Source organism: Aulonocara stuartgranti (assembly GCF_965226115.1).
Source record: "Aulonocara stuartgranti genome assembly, chromosome: 1".
NCBI classification, from domain to species: domain Eukaryota; kingdom Metazoa; phylum Chordata; class Actinopteri; order Cichliformes; family Cichlidae; genus Aulonocara; species Aulonocara stuartgranti.
The window spans coordinates 41,739,277-41,758,216 of NC_138939.1; the positions used below are offsets into that span (position 1 = coordinate 41,739,277).

Below are 18,940 nucleotides of genomic sequence, written 5' to 3' on the forward strand. Positions count from 1 at the left end.
CGTGATATTTAATGGATCGGATTACATTTTTTATTTCTCTCTGATATCTGATCCAGTAATTTAGGTCAGTATCGGACCGATACCGATACGTAATATCGGATCGGTCCATCTCTAATCTCAACTGGCCTTTTTTAGATGATCACTGGAAAAAGTGAGTTTCTATATTTCAGTAGGGCCATATAGTGTAGAGCAGGGGTGTCAAACATCCGGGGTAGTTTCATATGTCAGTTGTTAATGGCCCATCGGTATGTGGGAGCCGAATCTTCAGCCCTTCTGAGAATCCATGCAGGCAGGTGTGGCACACCATGCAGCCAATCACAGTTTTATTTTTCAGCCATTTGCCATTGTGGAGGACAAAAGGTTTCAAAACTTGTCCAGGCCTTAAACCCGATGTATGTAAGTTCAGTATTGAATATTACATACAATAAACTATATCCAAAGTGTCTTTGACTGGCAGAGATACAGAAATGTCTACATGTAGCACAGAACCATGGCTCAGTGTGAGTGAGTCTCACAGGCCTGAATGTGCACTTGAACCCATTTATAGTTCTTAACTTGTTTGATCTGGTGCTCACCACAAACAGGCACAAGCAGAAATGTTGGACTTTTACCTGTATTTTCACAAGTTTTACAGTTTTTCCTACTCATAAAAACCTCACGGTAATAAACAGTTATCCTGTTGATCCCCAATGCCTGAAAGGGAGAACATGTGGTTTACGTAATGTACCGCCAGATCTGTTAGTAAAAACATAGAATTGTGTGGTATCCACAGAAACGTCCAAAACTCTTATAAGACCACAAAACAATTTCAAGAACCACTAACGGCTAAAACTACAAATGATTAAAGAGCAGGTAAAAAAAATTCCACGAAGCATGGATCGTTCACCTGAGGGCACATACACGGACATACTGTCAAACGCTGAAAGCCGACATCTTACAGATTGTGAAACTGCAGGTTTCGTTACTCTTGGACCAAAACTCAACTTATTACACACCAGTCTACTGTTGTCGGCCTGTTTCTTTATTTTCATTTTTTAATTTTTTCCCCCAAAATGACCTCTGACAAGAAAGCCTAATTTCGGCTATGCAATACCGAAGAAATATCAACTGTCAAACATTTACCCCAAATTACAAAACGACCCTCTGTAACATTATGAAAAACCGAAACGTTTCTGTTTTTCACTTTCTGCTATAGAAATGTCTGTTTTTTATGACTAAGAAAAACAAACAAACTGGACAGTATGGATAATGAGCTACCAGGACTTTTTCTGTAATTTTACACATTTATTTCTTACAATTTACGTCCAAAGGGTCGTGCTGACAGATTTCTTCCTTTGTCACAGTTAAATATGTAACTTCTTTACACTGACAGAAAGGAGAGTTTCACTGCTGCCGCCTGCTTAAGATCAAAGTGGGCTGTGGGTCTGCGATTTAAAATCAGTTTGACACCCTGGTGTAGAGCTTTTAACACCTCTAGAAACAAATAGGATTTCGATAATATTAACAAAAAGGCAGAAATTGCCTGGAAAGTAGAAATTAATTCCTGTATTTTACCGAGGTCTGCAGTTTAATTCAGCGTTACCACCCAATCATATCTCCACTTCCTTTACATTGTGTGATAAAGGTACTGTGTTATTATTGATGGAGCTACAACGATCTGTTGATCATCCCTGACCTAGAACATGGCAGTGCGGGAGAAAATGAACTCCTTTTTAACAGGAAGGCAATTTCAGGAGAACTGGGCTAGTGGTGGTTATCTGCTGTGAGCAGTTAGGGTGTGTGAGGGGAAAGAGAAACCAAAACAAATGAGCACAGAGGCCATGAAAATTAAACAAGATGAGCCACAAACTACTGCAGAGAGGAGACAAAATGTTATGTTTTATGTACTTGCCCCACAACATGGATACACGCGTGTAATGCCATGTCATATATACATACTGCATTTTTATATGTGAATGTCAGATTGATCAAAGCTTATTATACAGTACAGACAATCATAAACTTTACATTTAGGGGATCGGGTTTCCCCTTACGGTGGACTTTAACCATGTGTACAGCACATACTGTAGTATACTTTATTAAGTCCTGCATAAAACCACAGGACATCGGATAAAAGTAGGTTGACTCAGAATCAAACGTAGTACAGGATCATGTCATCATTTTTTTCTGAACAGTGGCCCAGAAGCAGCACACAATCACAGATCACCAGTTTTGTACTTCATGATAAACCAGTTTGAACAAAGAAATCCAGTCCCAAAAGCATAATTAGTTACATCTGAATGGATTGAGCCACATTGATAAAATAAGAATAAAAATAAAAGCTACTTTAACAGTAACGTGCAAAGAAATGTGGGGGTTCGGTTGCTTTCGACCATAAATAAAACCAATGCATCTTTCTGTAATGCCTCAGTCTGAGACAGGCCACATGTCCGCATTTATATTCAACCTGCTGTGAGCAATTTGCATACTTTAACCAGAGTTTACAGTGCTGTGAAAAAGTATTTGCTCACTTTGTTCTAGCTGCAGGCTGCACTGCTGTTGCTTGGATAATCAAATGAGCAGGTGGGACAGAGGGATGGCCCTAGGTTAGAGACACAAGGCAGAAAGGTATTTTACTGTACATATAATGCCTGCCATGCAAATCAGTGATACTGGAGAATACTTAACCTAGCTGAGAGCAACAGGCACAGCAGTATACTTGTTTAAATCACTGCTGTCCAACTTTGACATCCAAATGGATGTCCAAACATCACACTGTAACATATGTTTGAGGACAAGCAGAGAGTGGCTTGGTAGTTTCTATACACTTCTTTTGAAGTGTAAATCACAGCGATGCTGCAGTGCTTCGGTCAGTCTTGGGATTAATGCCTGTTTCCAGAGATCAGGACATAAAGCCACAACAGACACAGTTTGCATAATATTTGCCTGAACTATTTGCAGTAGTTAGCGTGTGCATTCAGTGTGACTCTACCATGTGCTAATCAAGCGTAACTTCTACTGAAGGCTCCGTAACCCAGTGATGAAAATGGTTCAATCTGAAACAGCAATCAGTTGGCTACAGTATGCGCCATCGTATGTGGAATGTTGAAACTGAGATTTCAAAGCTCTCAACAAAGAGGCTGAATGAGAAAACAGGCAAGAGAAGAAAAACTAAAGCAAGTAAGAAGAGGTCGCCTTTCGCCTTTCTCCTCTGTGTTTGTTAAACTTGGTTAATGATGTTTGGTGACGTTGTTCAATGACTGCATAAAAGTGAACAAATTAAAAGCACCTTTTGGCTTCAGGCAGTATCCACCACACCACTCAGTTGCTCTAAATCTGACCCTCCCCCCTGAAAGGAATACCAGCACCTTCAGTTACTCAGAGGTTATATTTACAAAATATATAAAGAAAAATATAGGGTTACTGGCCCTAGCATATAGTACAGTCCAACAGCTGTCTGTAAATATTTCTTCCATGATTATCCTTTCTAAAAGTAAATCACAGGGTAAAGATAGCTGGAACGTGACAAGGAGCAACTAGGACAACATGACCAACAGTGCTGAGCTGCAGTCAACTACAGGGACATAGAGAGACAGAGACAAATGCAAGAAGGACAGGGTTTGGCAAAAATAGACACAAAACTGAGCCAGGCGGGACAGCTAATGCTACAGGAAATTAAATCAACACCTGAAAGTGGTCGTTGATACAGAGGAAAATAAAAGACAAATTCACTTAAAGGAAGTAGAGATTGTTCCAGAATAGCGACGGAGTTTTTCAGAGCATTTTCTCCAAAATGGATGGATGGAGAGAATTTTTTTCTTTTATTAGCACTGCATGTGGAAATAACAGCTGGTGAAATGCACCAGAAAACCAACCTCACTACCTCTTAATCTCACTTGTACTCTTGTATCTTTGTTTAGATTACTTTAATAAGCTAAGGTGTACAACATTGTTGGCCTATTTGTGGTTCACCTGATGCCATTATCCCAGGATAACATAAATTAAACCAACAGCACATATGTTGGTCAGGGAGCATCAGGCGTGCTGGTTGATGAAATTTGCTGACTTTAAGCTAAGCTGAACTAGCTAGTTCAATTGCTCCACTAAGCTAGCTAGCTAGCTGCAGTAAGCTGAACTAGCTAGCTTAGTGCAGCTAGTTCAGTTGTTGCACTAAGCTAGCTAGCTAGCTAGTAGGCCCGCGACTGACTGTCACTGACTAAGCTGAACTAGCTCACTTAGTGCAGCTAGTTTAGTTCTGCTTAAAAAAATGAAAGGAGCACTTTTTAATCCAAGTATAACATCAAGTTAATTAAACATCTGGGACGTTGATCTGGCCAGTCAAGTAGCAGAGGGAGGTGTTAATCAGATTCAGCTGCTTTGGTGTTAATAAAATTAATGACAGGTGCACTAGAGGGGCAACAATGAGACAACCCCCAAAACAAGAATGACTGGAAGGTTTATCCCGTTAGCAGTACCGGTATCTGCTCCTTTGTGCAAGGAGGAACAGGATGAGCACTGCCAAGGCTACAAATTGACCTTTCAGCAGGCCACTGGTGTGAATGTCTTTGACACACAATGAGAAATCTACTGTTAGGCCCCATGCTCACTGTCCAGGACCATGGATGGTTTGGGGAGGCATATCCATGGAGCAAAGAACAGGCCTGACTGCCATTAGGTATCAGAAGGAAATCTTTGGACACATTGTCAGACCCTACACTGGTGCAGTGGGTCTGGGTTCCTCCTGGTGTATGACAGCACGGCTGTATGTGGTGAGAGTATGCAGGCAGTTCATGGAGGATGAAGGAATTGATGCCACCGACTGGTTCCCACGCTCGCCTGACCTAAATCCAATAGAACTCCTCTAGGACGTTTTGTTTCAGTCCATCCAATGTCACCAGGTTGCACCTCAGGCTGCCCATGAGCTCAGTGATGTCCTGATCCAGATCTCGGTGGAGATCTTTAATCTGTTATTAGTAGCACATTGTCAGGCATGCATACACGCACATGGGAGCCATGCAAACTACTGAGTACCGTTTTAGGTTGCTGCAATAACATTTCGTCAAAACGGACTAGCGTGCTGGATCTTTTGTTTTTCACTTTGATTTTTAGGGAATGCAGACCTCTGTATGTTCATAATTTTCATTTTTATCAAACAATCGGGCATCCTTTCATTCCTAACACATTACCCAGTCCATATCAGCATGCTTTTTTTTCCTATTGACAGCTGAAGTGTTCCTTTCATTTTTTAAGTGGTGTATTTACTAACAGTAGATTGGCATCAATATTACTATCAAACTTTTAAAAAGACTGTAAAGTTTTACATCATCATACATAAAATAAATGTGGAAGAAAAATGATTTTAAAGAAATACTTTTACACAGTAACTGTAAGTGACAATTACTGGAAAGTACTTTTTTTTTTTTTTTACCTGAGTTATTTTTCATTTATAAAAGTAGGATAGTCTTGACATACAGTATTAGTGGAGACAAGAGACTGACACTGTCCTTCACTGTCCTAAACCTATCAGAGCCACTCCTTACTTCCCTTTTACATATCTATCAGACAACTACATCAGATAAACAATAGTCCTACTGTGACCTCTTCTCAGAGTTCCCAGAGTGGTGAAGAGACCTTAAAGTGTTCTTTTGCATTGGTGCTGTTACGCACCAGGGCAAGAGCAAACGCATGTGCTTAAAAGAAGATCGGCAAGTCTGCATAAAAATGCAGTAAAGGACCTTGGTGTTGAAAAGAGTTTATTCAGGCACTGCCCTTGCTTTTCAGGCAACTATGTGGTGAACTTCACTGCTGCTTCCTTTGCTGTTCAGGCACACTACTCAACCAGTTAGCTTTCAACCTATGCACAGTGTCATCCCCTTTGGTCTATGTGCATGCATGCTTTGGTTGCATACCCAAAATCCTTCACTCTGCGTAACCAGATGCCCAAACAGACACAAATGCAGTATCATGAATCCCACTTCAATTTCAGCTTTTTCACTTTGCCTTTAAACCTCCATATTATCTACTAACATGACATCAAAGAGGATCCCTCTCTCTCTTTGCGACTTATAGATCTCACTGAGACTGACAGCACAAAAGTTCAGAGTTCATCCCGCTGGCAGAGCTATAAACAGACCAGAAGTGGTTGATAGGGTCTTAGACTCTCCCCTCTTTCCATCCTCTCTCTTCCTTTAGTAATATGATACTGTTTCAATTAGGGTCCAGTGCCTCACACAAAGAGGTGGAGCATTAAGCAATCAGTGCTGTTTCTCACACCAAAGAAACTCGTTTTTTTTTTCAAGCTTAGACAGAAAAAAGAACATATTAAAGCTCTAAATGTTGTATTTTGCTGTTCCCTTTTCCTGTGTCAGAAAAATAAATAAATTAATAAATTAATTAAAAGCAAATCTTCCAATGACAAGAGCAGCATAAATAACACATTTTACATCTCCTACCAACAGTGAAAAAGACTTCCTAAATAGAAAATAGCTTTCAGGCACAGATATATAAAAAATGAATATATACATAGCAGAAAATCAAATATGATACACTTGCATAAAACTTGGAGTGAAAGTGCATCTCATGTTGGAGTTCTTCCCGAATCTCAAAATTGAGGTGAAGTCTATTTATGAGGCCAGTAGATTCTTGGCAAGAAATGTGTCACTGTCATGGCGGGTGACACTCTGTTTCCTCGTTTTGTTTTGCCGTTCTTACTCAGGCCGATGAACATCCTTGGGTAGGCAACTGACTCGTAAGCATTGTAGTTGTTGGCAAGGAGCGTCTCTCTGAACTTACACTCGTTGTTGTAATGTAACTGAAAAAGAAGAGAGATTATTGGAAATGCTGATTGTTTGAAGGCAGACACAAAACAAAGATGTGGGGACATTTCTGAGGGTGTTTCAGTTTGCATTGTTCATTCTGATCATTATCAAACAATTGATTTCTTTCTGACTGCAAGGCTGTTATTGTGCAGGAGCTATCTCAGGCAGATTTTAGACAAAAAAAAAACATTGTGAAATGATGAATGATGTGAGTGCTACAGGACTCGGGACGCCAGGGTCTGATTGGTTCATTTTTGCTCACTGGATTGAGAATGATAAGGCGCTACATAACCTCTGCAGTGGAGAGTTAGTTTTAATCATGCCATTGAGTTTTTCAATTCTTATTTAAACTTATATGTTAAAAAACCACTTTGAAATGCTATAACACTTCATCTATTTAACTCAGGTGGAGGACTAGCTTTTATTTCACTATATCTTACATTCCCCTCACAAACGTTATTGGGCTGGTCATTGTACAAACCCATCATTTTACTATCTAAATATTTTACCTGGAACAACAATGATAATAAAAAACAAAATAAGACTTTTTTAACAACAGCTGGCTTGGTAAAGGAACCATCCTTAGTCCGGATGGTTTGTTACCTTTATACTCAAAATTTATGTCTCTTTCAAGTTCCTACAGTATCAAGACAAAACAATGACTTTTTTTTTTTTTGATGAATTGGTGCATTTAAACATTTAGCTAGTCCCACAGGTAAACACACCATCCAAACACCGTTTATGCTGACCGTGAATGCACCTTCATCAGCTGCAAAGCATCCAACAAAATCATCAGAAATACTATCAGCTGACAGTCTGGTACCTCCTTTTGGAACAATATTGAAAACATTAACTGGAACTGGTCATGGCTTTTATTGAGAAAGCACCATCAGCAATAGAAGCCGGAGCTGGGTGAGCTGTGTGTGTTGGATAAAAGTCAGAATCAAACAGTTCATTGGACTTTTACACTAATACGATAAATGTTTTCATGAAAATGTATCTAGAATACAGTTTTTTAATATTTGGCATTAAAATGGGTTTTTAAGAGCAGCTATGCTGCACGTTGCTAATTATAAATGTTAACAAATAATTATAATTTATTTTTATTTAAAGCTATAAAAACCATCTCTGCACCCAAGGTGTATTTATTTGGTTACTGTAAACCTTGAGCATCACCCCTTTTATACTTATTCCCTGTTGTATGTGAACAGTCTGTAAACAGTGACTGTACCAGTAAACAGTAAGCCAGGTTTTATTTTAATCTTTTCTTTATCAACATATTTCATACTACTTCTGTCTCACCAAACTAAGCAAGTGATGTTGTAGGATAAATATGACAAATTAAAAGATAAAAAAATCCCACCTTAGCCTATGAATCCTACAGTTAAGGTACCCCGTGGCTCTGTCATGCATTGCATTGGCATAATCTGGGTCTACTTGTCCTGCATCTACTTAATAGATAGATGGATGGATGGATGGATAGATCTTTTTGAAAATAACAATGCCTCCATCCCTCCAGTGCAGGCGACTTGAAGAAAGGCTGTTAACTGCATGTGTGCCGATTCCAATATTTTAACCAATTACATTGTTATTAATTGATTATTTGAATAAATTATATTTTATTGCTTATCTGACACTGATTTCAATACAATTTTTCAATTAAACAATTATTAGACTTTTTAATCCTGGCCAGAATGAACTGGGTACGTGTATACAGCAGCTTGGATTCATGACTTCAGAATCGCTTCATAAAGCCGGACATCAGAGCTGCATGATTGTGTGTGTGTGTGTGTGTGTGTGTGTGTGTGTGTGTGTGTGTGTGTGTGTGTGATATAATCAGAGTCTTCGTTGTGCACTCACAGATCCGTACAGCTTTCCCCGTCGGTTCATGGCCACAAAAAGTCCGCTGCGAATGCCCAGCAAGGTCACCACTCCTCTCTCCACCGGAGAGATCTGCAGGAGACCTGAAGACAAAAAGCAGCACACTTACTACAACACGCCGGTGTGATACCCCGCGTGCTACCCCGCGCGCGCGCTCACACCGACATTACTGCTTGTGTAAGGAAGTGAGCTGGATGGTCAGACTGACATTTGAAATTTCGGTAAACACATGTTTGAATTCCAGAGAAAACACCTGGCACATTGTGGCGCCCCTGATCTTAGTATAAGTTAAAACACTAACAAATACACTCCCTTTAAATATATGTGATGTCATGTCAGGCTGAATGAAATCCAGCTCTGACATTTTTGAACATAACTGAATATTTTCACCTTGAGAAATGACAGTGAGGCAAGAAGTGTTTGGAGCTTGGCTCACTACCCTGGAACACCCAGCGCTGAACAGCTCATATCTGAAAAGGTATCAGAAACACGCGAAGGCTAATCGGACGCCAGCTGATGCGTTTCCTCAGCAGGCCTTGACAGGCTGCTGACCGACTGCGTCTTTTAGTTCCATGTATCATTTTAAAGAGTGTGTCAGAGGTTTCCAGTCCTCGCTTGGGTTTTCTGTAAATATATGCAGTGTATATGTAATGTATATCCCTGAGGTTTTACGCCTCGTCTTAGAATAGTCACACACATAAAAACAAGCTTTCACTGTCTTGTCCCCGCGAGTAAACAGAAGTTAGTCATTCTTCGTGTCTGCAAATGATTTTAAGTTGCACGAGCAACGGCCCGCAGGCTGGACCTAACTTTAGTTCCAGCCTTTAGGTCACAGCAGCACAATCCTACGCTCCAGATGTTGGTACTGTGGCGTGGGTCAGACTATACACGTGCGCGGGTCTGACGGATCAGGTGTGTGGCCCCGTTTTATTCGCAGTTAGAGAAAATGCGATCAATCATAAGTCAGCTGAGGTGACTGCTTCCTGTTCTAAGAACTTCTTCAGTCGTTTCTCTGGAGTTGTCTTTGCTTTTCGTGTTCAAACACAGAGTCAGAGCAGTGAGGAAATAAAGTATCAATCGCAAACTTACTGTAACGATGTTCGTTGTGTACTCCCGTTATTCTGCCATCTGGTAACACCTGGATGTGAAAACCGATCCCCACGTTGCAATAGAGCCGCCTCAACCTCTTAATGCCCAGGAGGTAGTCGCTGTCCCGGCCGCTCTCCTCCCGCTTCTCCCCCTGGATTCGAGCGAGGGACCGGGAGTAAAGGGCTTCCCAGCGGTCCGCCGTGCCGTTCAGGCCGGGAGCGCATCCTGCCAGTCTGCCAACCAGGCCAAGCACCAGGACGGTCCGCAGGGCGGTCAGAGAGCCCATCCCGGCTCCGTCTGTGAGAGCAGCTTCCCAGTGTTCGACTCTCCAGTGAAGAGAGAAGAGCGAGAAGCAGAGCGAAGCAGGCAGCAGCGCCCGGGAGCGACATTGATCTGCATGGACTCGGCAAAGCCAGACCTCTATATTTATACCTGCATACACATTACATCACTGCTCCACACTTAGTAAAAATCCACAAAGTACTTCTTCACAGTCAGCCGCACCGAAAGCAGGGCTTTATTCACTTCCAATAATGGCCTCGTTATCTCCGCGCACAATCTTTGGAAAATAAAGCAATAAAAGCTCAATAATGACCAAAAAACCTCTTTGTGCCAGCCTTTCATTATCAGCAGCAGAATATCATAATTTATGTATGGGAGGATGTAAAATAGGAAACCGCCAAGTTAACACACAGGAGACAGTTCTATAAATGAACAATAACAGGAAAACAACACAGGTCCAGTTCAACCGAGTGGAAAAAAGAGCGCCAACTTAAGACTGCTACTAGGAAATCATGTCCCGGACCCTTATAGAAAACAATGGTACGAATAAATACAGTCTGTAGTATGATAAGTATGCTGTCATTGTTGACCAAGTCTTTATTTGACTGGAAGCGCCTGTGTGGTTCGTTATTAATCCATGCACCACAGCGTCTGTGTTCAGAATTAAATGGATATTATGAAAACGTCAGTGAAGTTGGACTGGATGGACTGTTCACGTGAGCATGAGCAGCCTTGTGATGGACTGTGTGGAGTGTTGTCCCTGAATTGGATAAGGAAAGGTCAGGAAATACTTCCAAGAAGTTTACAGTTTTCCTAAAAAACCTTGAGGCTGTGTGTAAGGATTTTATTCAGCTCTGTTCGTTGAGTTCAAACCGCCAACCTTAAAGAGTCGATTTTTGCTTTTGTTTCACTTCTTTTTAGAACTCACCAGCTGACATCATGGCACAATTTCTCTGATCTGACATCCTTGACACTCTTTCAGTGCATTGCTCTTCTTTTGTTTCAGTATTTCATAAGTGTGATGATTCTTGTTACATTTATGCAGAGTGTTAACATTTCCACGCTCTGCTGTGTCCCATTACGGATCTCATTATGGTACTCTGTTGGAGTACTTGAAGATCTTCCACATCTTTCAGCCCAGAGCCCTTTGATCTCTGGACCAGCCTTGTTTCTTTGTGTGCAGCAAAATCGCTCCATGAATGCAGGCAGATCTTAGGCACTCGGTTGGGTATCGATCTCCAATGCAATTTTTCTTCCTCTTTTCATTTTTTACCGCTCCCTTCCGGGATCACCGCAGTGGATCATCTGCCTCCATCTCACCTCATTCCTGTGGACCCTCCTCTGTCACACCAACCCTCTGCATGTCTTCCTTCACTACATTCATAAACCTTCTGTGTGGTCTTCCCCTTTTCGCCCTGCCTGGCAGAAAAATTCACTTTCCACTGACCCAAAATTATGCAAGAATAGCAAGTAGTCCATAAAACCTTTGGTTAGTTGAAAAGCATGAAGGCCAGCATACACAACTGATGGAATGCTGGGATGAATCCTCAAGTATCAGCAGTCATGGGCTTATTTCAGTGCTTCAGGAAAGCAGGTCAAGGTTTAGACTGCTGGACCACCAAAGCTACCTTCAGAGCAACTGGTGGACTTGTCCTAAAGTCATTCAGCTGATTAGCTGGTGATGCACAAGTAGGCTGCTAAAAACATTGACTGATGAGCTGCAGAACCTATAGGAAAGCTTCCTGATCCTGTACCGACCTCCAACAAACTCATAAGAGTGTCTGTCCTTTAGGACATTGGAGGTTCATAGGCTGACAGGCTTATAGGACAACAGATGGAATTCCACAATATCAGTATGGATTTTGGACCTTTTTTATTCATTTTTTCTTTTTTTGAAAATATGGAAAATGAAAATATTACAAACCTTCTTTAAAGCTGCTGGACTGTAGAGAAATGCATGTAAGGCAATAAGATGAGACATTTGGCTATCGTTATAATTATTCAACAAACAAATTACACCAAGGCACTGAGCCTTTCAGGTAGCTGGTGCACCGATAGCACCTACGTGGGCTGAGATGTGATGGACCTCAGCATCGGCTTTTGAATGAAGACATTCATGTGAAGCGTTCACACAGCAGGTCTCTTGCTGTCGCTGTCCATGGTTCTGTAATGTCCTTTTATCAGACTAAAATAAAAGCAGGCTGACATGTTTCTTTTCAGCCATGTTGCAGTTTGTAAGTTATGCTTGACTATATTTTCTGTTTATGCTGTACTGACATTATTGTGGTTTTTGGTTACATGTATGCAGTGAATTATACTACGTGAAACACGTTTTAGATTTCACTGGGTGACAGCTGCAGTTCAGAGCTTAAAATGTCTCAGCATCCAACATGATTCATTTGCTCTCTTGTTTATTTACCACGTAGCAGCCCGTGCATAGCATCTTTATGATCCAGAAAAAAAGTATGAAAGTATGTTTCTAGTGATCTGAGAGCACCCTCGATAACTTGGTAACAAATCATTTCTAAAACTGTACAAAGCGAGTTCATCTTCTAAATGTTGTTTTACCCTGAAAACCTGAATCCATGTGACCTATCTTGTTTCCTTCATCCTCAGTCTGCGTTCATAGTTATCATCTTGTATCGCCAAGTTTAAAACCGATGTAAAGAATCAAAAAACTAGTGTATAAAAACCATCCAGATATGAACCTGGAATCATGTCATATGTACAGCATGTGAAAAGGTGAAAAATGGTTGTGTATCCAGCGTCTTGTTGTGTGTATCCAGACTGGGAAGGAGGTATTTCTTCTGATGTTGTTGGAGCAGTACAGCTGGATGTTGGCCTGGATCTATTAAGTGGTGCGTTGTGAACTTTACATTCCTTTCATGAATGATAAATGAGGTAAATGAAGGAAAAATATTATTTTGTAAATCTTGTAGTTTTTAAGATAATAATCCTTTGACCAGCATGTGCTTTGTAAAAATTCCAAACTGACTGGACAGTGAGCTGCCTATAGAGGGCATCCAACTGCCTTTCCAAAGTAAGAGCATTGGATGCAAGCTCACATGTCTGAAGCTCGGCTTTTAGCAAATGTTCCTTTAATGGGCAGAGGGCCATGCTTAACATATAGTGCGGTTTTACCAATACACGCCTTTCTGGCCACCAGAATACTCTTTAAGACAAGATTCAGCACTTGTGTGAAGTAGCCATTGTCTTCTAGTTTTTACTTGACTCGGGGTTTCTTTTGTGTCCCTGGGTGTTTTGAAATGCTCCAAAATAAATACAAAAATAAACTAAAATGCCTACTGGTGTTGGCCAGAGGGGCCGATGGTGCGATATGGCAGCCTCGCTTCTGTCAGTCTGCCCCAGGGCAGCTGTGGCTACAACTGTAGCTGCCTCCACCAGTGTGTGAATGTGAGAGTGAATGAATAGTGGCATTGTAAAGCGCTTTGGGTGCCTTGAAAAGCGCTATATAAATCCAATCCATCATTATTATTATTATTATAAAATGTGTTGTTATTAATAAAAAGGGACTGATTGCTCAAAGCCATTATCTGACTTAAAGGCAAAATCAGAATCACATCTTAGTGAGCGGATCATTATGATGATGGATAACAATTTTCCATCATTCTCATAAAAAGTGTGTGCATTGGCAGTGGGCAGAGTAATCATCTTAAACAGTGTTTATTTTTGTTGTTTTTACTGTAATAACTAATCATATATCATTTCTGAACGAAACACATTATTTACACCTAGAAGGAGGAACTGTGTCCCATAATTTCCAGATTTAGTGAACATGCCCATCTAAAAAGATGGGCTTAAAATCATCTAGCTATTGTGTAAATACTTATCCATTCCCCCCATCATGCCCGTAGACGTTGCAAATAAACACAACTGCTGTAGGCTGTCTGATAAAGTTTAGTAGGAGAACACAGATTTACATGGATGGAAAGGACACATCAGAGGAGGCTGAGGAGATAACGTTTGTTATAAGTATTCAGGGAGGGGCAGGGGCCACAATAGGCCCTGACCTCACTGAAGCCCAACATTCCTGATGAGTAATGTTAGAGTTTATGACAAACCACAGCAAGGTGTTGCACTTTCTATGACACAGTTTCTGCTCTGAGAAGGGCCAGCCTTGCTTATCAGCTATGCAGCTTTTGGTCTTAAAAAAGGCCAAATGTCTCAGGCGGCATTGCTTCCAAGCCCCCCTGGGAGGAGGTATTGTCCTGGCCAGGAAACCTTCCGTGCCTACAGGTATAGAATGACAAGGCTTTATAGGTAGCTACCGACAGATGTGAGTCAAGTGTGATAAAACCTGAAAATCTGAAAAAATCCTTGAAATAAAAGTTTGCTGTACTTGTTCCTGTTATGGTAGCGTGCGGATACTGCAGCGGGGAGAGAGGGACGGACAGACTGCCGTGTGTACAGCTAAAAATGAAATACAAATCTGAGCTTTAATTTCAAAGAGAATCCTCCAAAACAACGTTAGCTTGGGTCTGGGCTAATATCCTGCTGTTTTACACCACCTGTCAGAAGTTCCTACTGTGCATTTCAGACATTGCTGCCTTCAAAGATCTGTGGCCAATAAAACCAAACATTTTGCTTTTTAGGTTTTCCACATATAAAAATAGGACATCTTATATAAATAAAATTTTTGAAGCAATAAAAAACTAAAATAAATCCCAAAACATTTGCATGGTGTCCACAGCTGCATCAGCTGCATCAGCTGCATCAGATTCAGGCACAAACACATTTCTGATGAACAGATGATAGAACTGCTGGATCGGTACCTTGTGTTTTATGTTGGAATCAGTGGACACTAAGAAACAACAGCACAATGGCTATAATGCAGAAATAGTTATATCAATAACTTACAACACAGGAACCAAATAAATATCCATAGATTTAGTAAAATATTTCACTTTCTAAACAGTAGACCATCACATTGTAAGAACGTCATACAGCTAGTGAGCACAGTTAGTCTGATTTGATCTTTGCGTCATACTGTGAAAAGTGCCCCTCTCTGTGATGTCTGCTCTTCAGTGTCCTTTTTGTTTGGTAGCGCTTCAGCAAAATACGACTTTGTCTTTGTTATCTCAGCTTTTGATAAATGAAAGCTCTAAAGCTGCTGTACATGCCAATAGTATTTACAAAAACACAACCACGTTTCAAAGGTTTTTCTTCTGTGTGAAGTTGATGGTGAACTTACGAACACCTTTGCTTACAAGTTTGAAGACGCATGGAGTCAGTAAACAGCTAATTCTAAGGCTGGCGGTGTGCGAGTCTCCTCAAGCTGGAGCATTTAGTCTGAGCCACAGCACTTCAAGTCTTCTGTGAACAAAAACTTCCACTGATCCAGAGGAAGAACCCAAATCATTCATCCACATCCTCCATTGCTGTCAAGCTACAGTATGTGGCAGGATTAAGGTCCGTGTTTGGGCAAATCACAGACTGTCCTCCAACTGTCTGCCGACACGTGTGGCTGTCAGGCCCAGCCTTTCCCAGCGCGATGCCGGCGTCTCCGGCGCTCAGCGCGGCGGCTGTGGTGATGGGCATGGTGATGCGGCCCCGGACTCTCCCTCAGCCGCTTCACCATTTCATGGTCTTTGTTACCAAGCACCCTAGGCAGAAAGAGCGAGGCTTTGTCCGTGCTTCGGGTTTTAAAGCCTCGCCGTGGCCGCCCTTTGCCGTTGATGGAAACGTACCACTGTCTCTTGGCGCTGGCCCGGCGCTTGCTGCTGCCGCCGCCTCCCGGTGCAGCAGGGTGCTCCGTGGAGTGGTGGCGGGAGGCGTAGGTGTTGTACCCCAGCTCGTGGATTCGCTCCACAAACTCACACTCTTTGTTGAACACTTCCTAGAGAGGAGAATGGATGTGAGAACGAAGCACGTTAGTCTTTCTGGAAACAGGAGCGGTGAAATTCACTCCTCTTTGGTGGCGCAGACTAAGTTTACGGTCACTTACTTTTCAGTAGCTAAACATGACAATGTGACACTAAAGCAGGGCAAAGGACAGAGGCTGCTCATGTGTCAGGCCCTGTGCTGTCTGCCTGATTGTTGCAGTGATTTAGTGCTATAGAAATAAAAATGAATTGAGCTGAATTAATGGCATAATTAAGGCATGTTTTGTTGTGTTATGTGTTCTCCACTAGCTGTGACCCATTCCCAACATGTCAGATGCGTGAGTGCGTGTGTGTGTGCTGAACACACCGATGCATACAGCCGTCCTTTATCATTCATGGCCAGATATCTCCCAGAGAAGAGCCCCTTTATGGCCACAACACCAACGTCCACTGCTGTGATTTCCATGATGCCTGTGATACACACAACAGTAACATTTTTGTATTTCTGTGTTGGACATGTTTAATAGAACATTTCTCTCTCTTAAATGTCACCATATTTCTGTATAAATGTGTGTAAATGTATTCATTTATATTCTCCGTTATTTAGAAAAAAACGAATTAAAATGAAAAAAGTTTCATTTTACTCTCAAACATATGAACAAACTAGTTTTTTCTTGCTTAACTTGCTCATTCAGTTCACCGCTCCTCCGCGCGCGAGATCTCGGACGCTGTTCCTGGAATCACTGCACCGATTGCGTGTATATATTACACGCAATCGGTGCATATATATACATTATATATACATTATACACACACATGGCTGGCTGTAATGACATGGGTTCTTTCTTTCTCTCACGCACACACAAAGTGTCACAGCTCTCCGCTTACACCTCTCTTCCTTTCAAACTTCAGTACTCACTGAGCGGGTTGTTTTCATCCAGCGAGCCATCTATTTTGCCGTTAGGATGGATCTGCAGATGATATTTGGTAGCGCAGTAAAGTTTCCTGTGTCTCGGCGCTCCTCCGAGGTGTTCATACACTCCTCCGCGCCCCCCGGCGTCTCTCCGATGCCGGGGGTCGCAAGCCGGACCCGAAGCGCAGCGGGGCCGTGGACTAACCGGGTCCCACAGGCTCAGCAACAGCAGCAGAGCTATCACCAGCATTGTGGCATGGCCGGGAAGCGACAACTGTAGCAAAAAACAGCAGAATTCCTGCCCAACACTCGGGGTCCCATTAAAGTGATTTAAGGGGTCTTAACACAGCCGAAGAGCTTCAGCCCTGCGCGCATCCGAGCACCACAGGCAGCTCTGACAGCACACCCGCCTCCGAGGTGGAATCCTCGCCTCTGCAGCTGAAAAGCCCTCCCGTGGACCCGACTGAGCGCCTCTGCTCAGAGTGAGCGCAGATATAAAAGAAGCTTGTGGCGACAATAGGCTGAACTCCAACCAATTGATACAAAGGAAAAGGGCAGACAAAAAGGTATCGGCCCTGTGTGAAGTGAGAGACAGCGGCGTGGATAAAATTACACAGTGGCAAGAGCATAAACGTCCTAAAAGAGCAATTAGACATCCCAAATTATATAGATATGCTCGGCCAGCCACCGCAACAGGTGAGGAATAAGACTGCCGCTAAACCCGGTCCTCACCTTAAAAACAAAAGCGGAAAGCATTCAGCTTTTGAATTCTGACATCCTGAACAACCACAGGCTTCATCTAATTTCTCACGCTGTAAGATTCAGTTGGGTCCCCCCAGAAACGACTTTATCAGCCGCATTCTGAAGCAAAAGAAATGTTAGCCTTTTCAGCTTTTGGGTGGTCCACATCTGCGTGTCCTTGTTCTTCCCGGTTTAACAGGTGCTTGCCAAGCATGTATCATGGCAAGCTGAGGTGAATCTCAAGCGTGTTCAGCTTGAACCAGCACCTTCAGACATCCCACAAAGACACTCCCGAGTAGGATGACGGGGAATTAAACATTTCCAGTCGACTATGCGCTCAGCATTTATACACTCCTCTTGACCTGGAAGCATAGATTAAGAAAGACAAATGGACATTGTGTCACGGGCCTCTCTCCATTTGCTCTTTACACCACAGAAGCTCTCTGCTGTGCGTTAGTTTTTCATTGTTTACCCAGGCAGTGGATTGGCCCAGACTTTTCCCATCCTAATGCCCCAGCCCTGGCTAGGCAGCAGCCGGTGGGCGGAAGAGCAGCAGGCTAAATGACTACTGCCTAAATTGCTTCCATCTTGGTCACATTATGGTTTTCATTCTGGTAATTAGCACCATCATCTACAAATCTCTCTGCCCTTTGGCACTGCTCCACTGCTGCTATGAAGGCCTCTGCTGAGAATCCCCCAGAGAGCAGACGTTAATTTGTCTTCCCCTCCCATACATCACCCAGCTAGCTGCCCGTGTCACTTTATTTACTCTGATGATCAGAAAAGCTAACTCTTTTAATTACAAATGTGTGCAATTTATGCCTCCAAAGACCCCTCAGGAGTCAGACAACACACCAAAACATCAGCCAGGCCGTGTGTATCAGAGGTTGTTCTGGTGGCCGTTTCTAAGTGAGACGCTCTTGATGTGGTTAAATGCTGGAAGAGGGTGGAACCTTAGATGTGGTGTGCTGTTTCTCTCAGAAACTATTTTAATTATGCTCCCCTGCACACCGCCCACAAAGCATCTCAGCAATAAGCAGGGCAAATGCTTGCAATTTGTGAGCCACATACACAATTTCTTCTTCACATTTAAAGAAGTGTGTGTTGTTGTTTTTAGGTTAAAGTGTCAGTTATGATTCAGCTAAATCTGAGCTGTATTCTTCAGTTAGATTTTGTGTACACATGCATTCGAGCAGAGTTAGTACCTGGGACATCGGTGCTCTAGTTTGAATACCATCATTTTGTCAAATAGCAGGCCAAAACTTGTATATGTCCATCAGCAAGTTGATTCACAAAGTTACTCAAAACCTATTTCAGTAAATCAAATATACATATGAAGCCCTCATATTGAGCTCAAAGTGAAACACATCAGTGCAAAATAAATAAAAGGAGGT

At 42.1% G+C, this 18,940-nt stretch overlaps 2 protein-coding genes across 2 annotated transcripts; both read right to left on the minus strand.

The window, feature by feature from the left end:
* Nucleotides 1-6,519: 6,519 nt before the first annotated feature.
* fgf4 (fibroblast growth factor 4) lies at nucleotides 6,520-10,364 on the minus strand. The gene is made up of 3 exons (XM_082501581.1): nucleotides 9,768-10,364; nucleotides 8,658-8,761; nucleotides 6,520-6,790 (listed from the first exon to the last, which is right to left on the minus strand). The coding sequence occupies exons 1-3, from the start codon at nucleotides 10,051-10,053 to the stop codon at nucleotides 6,599-6,601; spliced, it is 582 nt and encodes a 193-aa protein (XP_082357707.1). The 5' UTR covers nucleotides 10,054-10,364; the 3' UTR covers nucleotides 6,520-6,598.
* A 3,593-nt stretch (nucleotides 10,365-13,957) lies between these two features.
* Nucleotides 13,958-18,003, minus strand: fgf3 (fibroblast growth factor 3). The gene is made up of 3 exons (XM_082532598.1): nucleotides 16,812-18,003; nucleotides 16,260-16,363; nucleotides 13,958-15,906 (listed from the first exon to the last, which is right to left on the minus strand). The coding sequence occupies exons 1-3, from the start codon at nucleotides 17,053-17,055 to the stop codon at nucleotides 15,538-15,540; spliced, it is 717 nt and encodes a 238-aa protein (XP_082388724.1). The 5' UTR covers nucleotides 17,056-18,003; the 3' UTR covers nucleotides 13,958-15,537.
* Between the last annotated feature and the right edge of the window lie 937 nt (nucleotides 18,004-18,940).

What these genes read in the sequence shown, in the direction of transcription:
- fgf3 (XM_082532598.1), bottom strand. Translation starts at nt 17,055, where the DNA reads ATGCTGGTGATAGCTCTGCTGCTGTTGCTGAGCCTGTGGGACCCGGTT. An exon ending in GGATGAAAACAACCCGCTCA is followed by an intron (nt 16,364 to 16,811) that starts GTGAGTACTGAA and finishes TGTGTATCACAG; the next exon opens with GCATCATGGAAATCACAGCA. An exon ending in AAGGACGGCTGTATGCATCG is followed by an intron (nt 15,907 to 16,259) that starts GTGTGTTCAGCA and finishes TCTCCTCTCTAG; the next exon opens with GAAGTGTTCAACAAAGAGTG.
- fgf4 (XM_082501581.1), bottom strand. Translation starts at nt 10,053, where the DNA reads ATGGGCTCTCTGACCGCCCTGCGGACCGTCCTGGTGCTTGGCCTGGTT. An exon ending in ACACAACGAACATCGTTACA is followed by an intron (nt 8,762 to 9,767) that starts GTAAGTTTGCGA and finishes TTTTGTCTTCAG; the next exon opens with GTCTCCTGCAGATCTCTCCG. An exon ending in GGGGAAAGCTGTACGGATCT is followed by an intron (nt 6,791 to 8,657) that starts GTGAGTGCACAA and finishes CTTCTTTTTCAG; the next exon opens with TTACATTACAACAACGAGTG.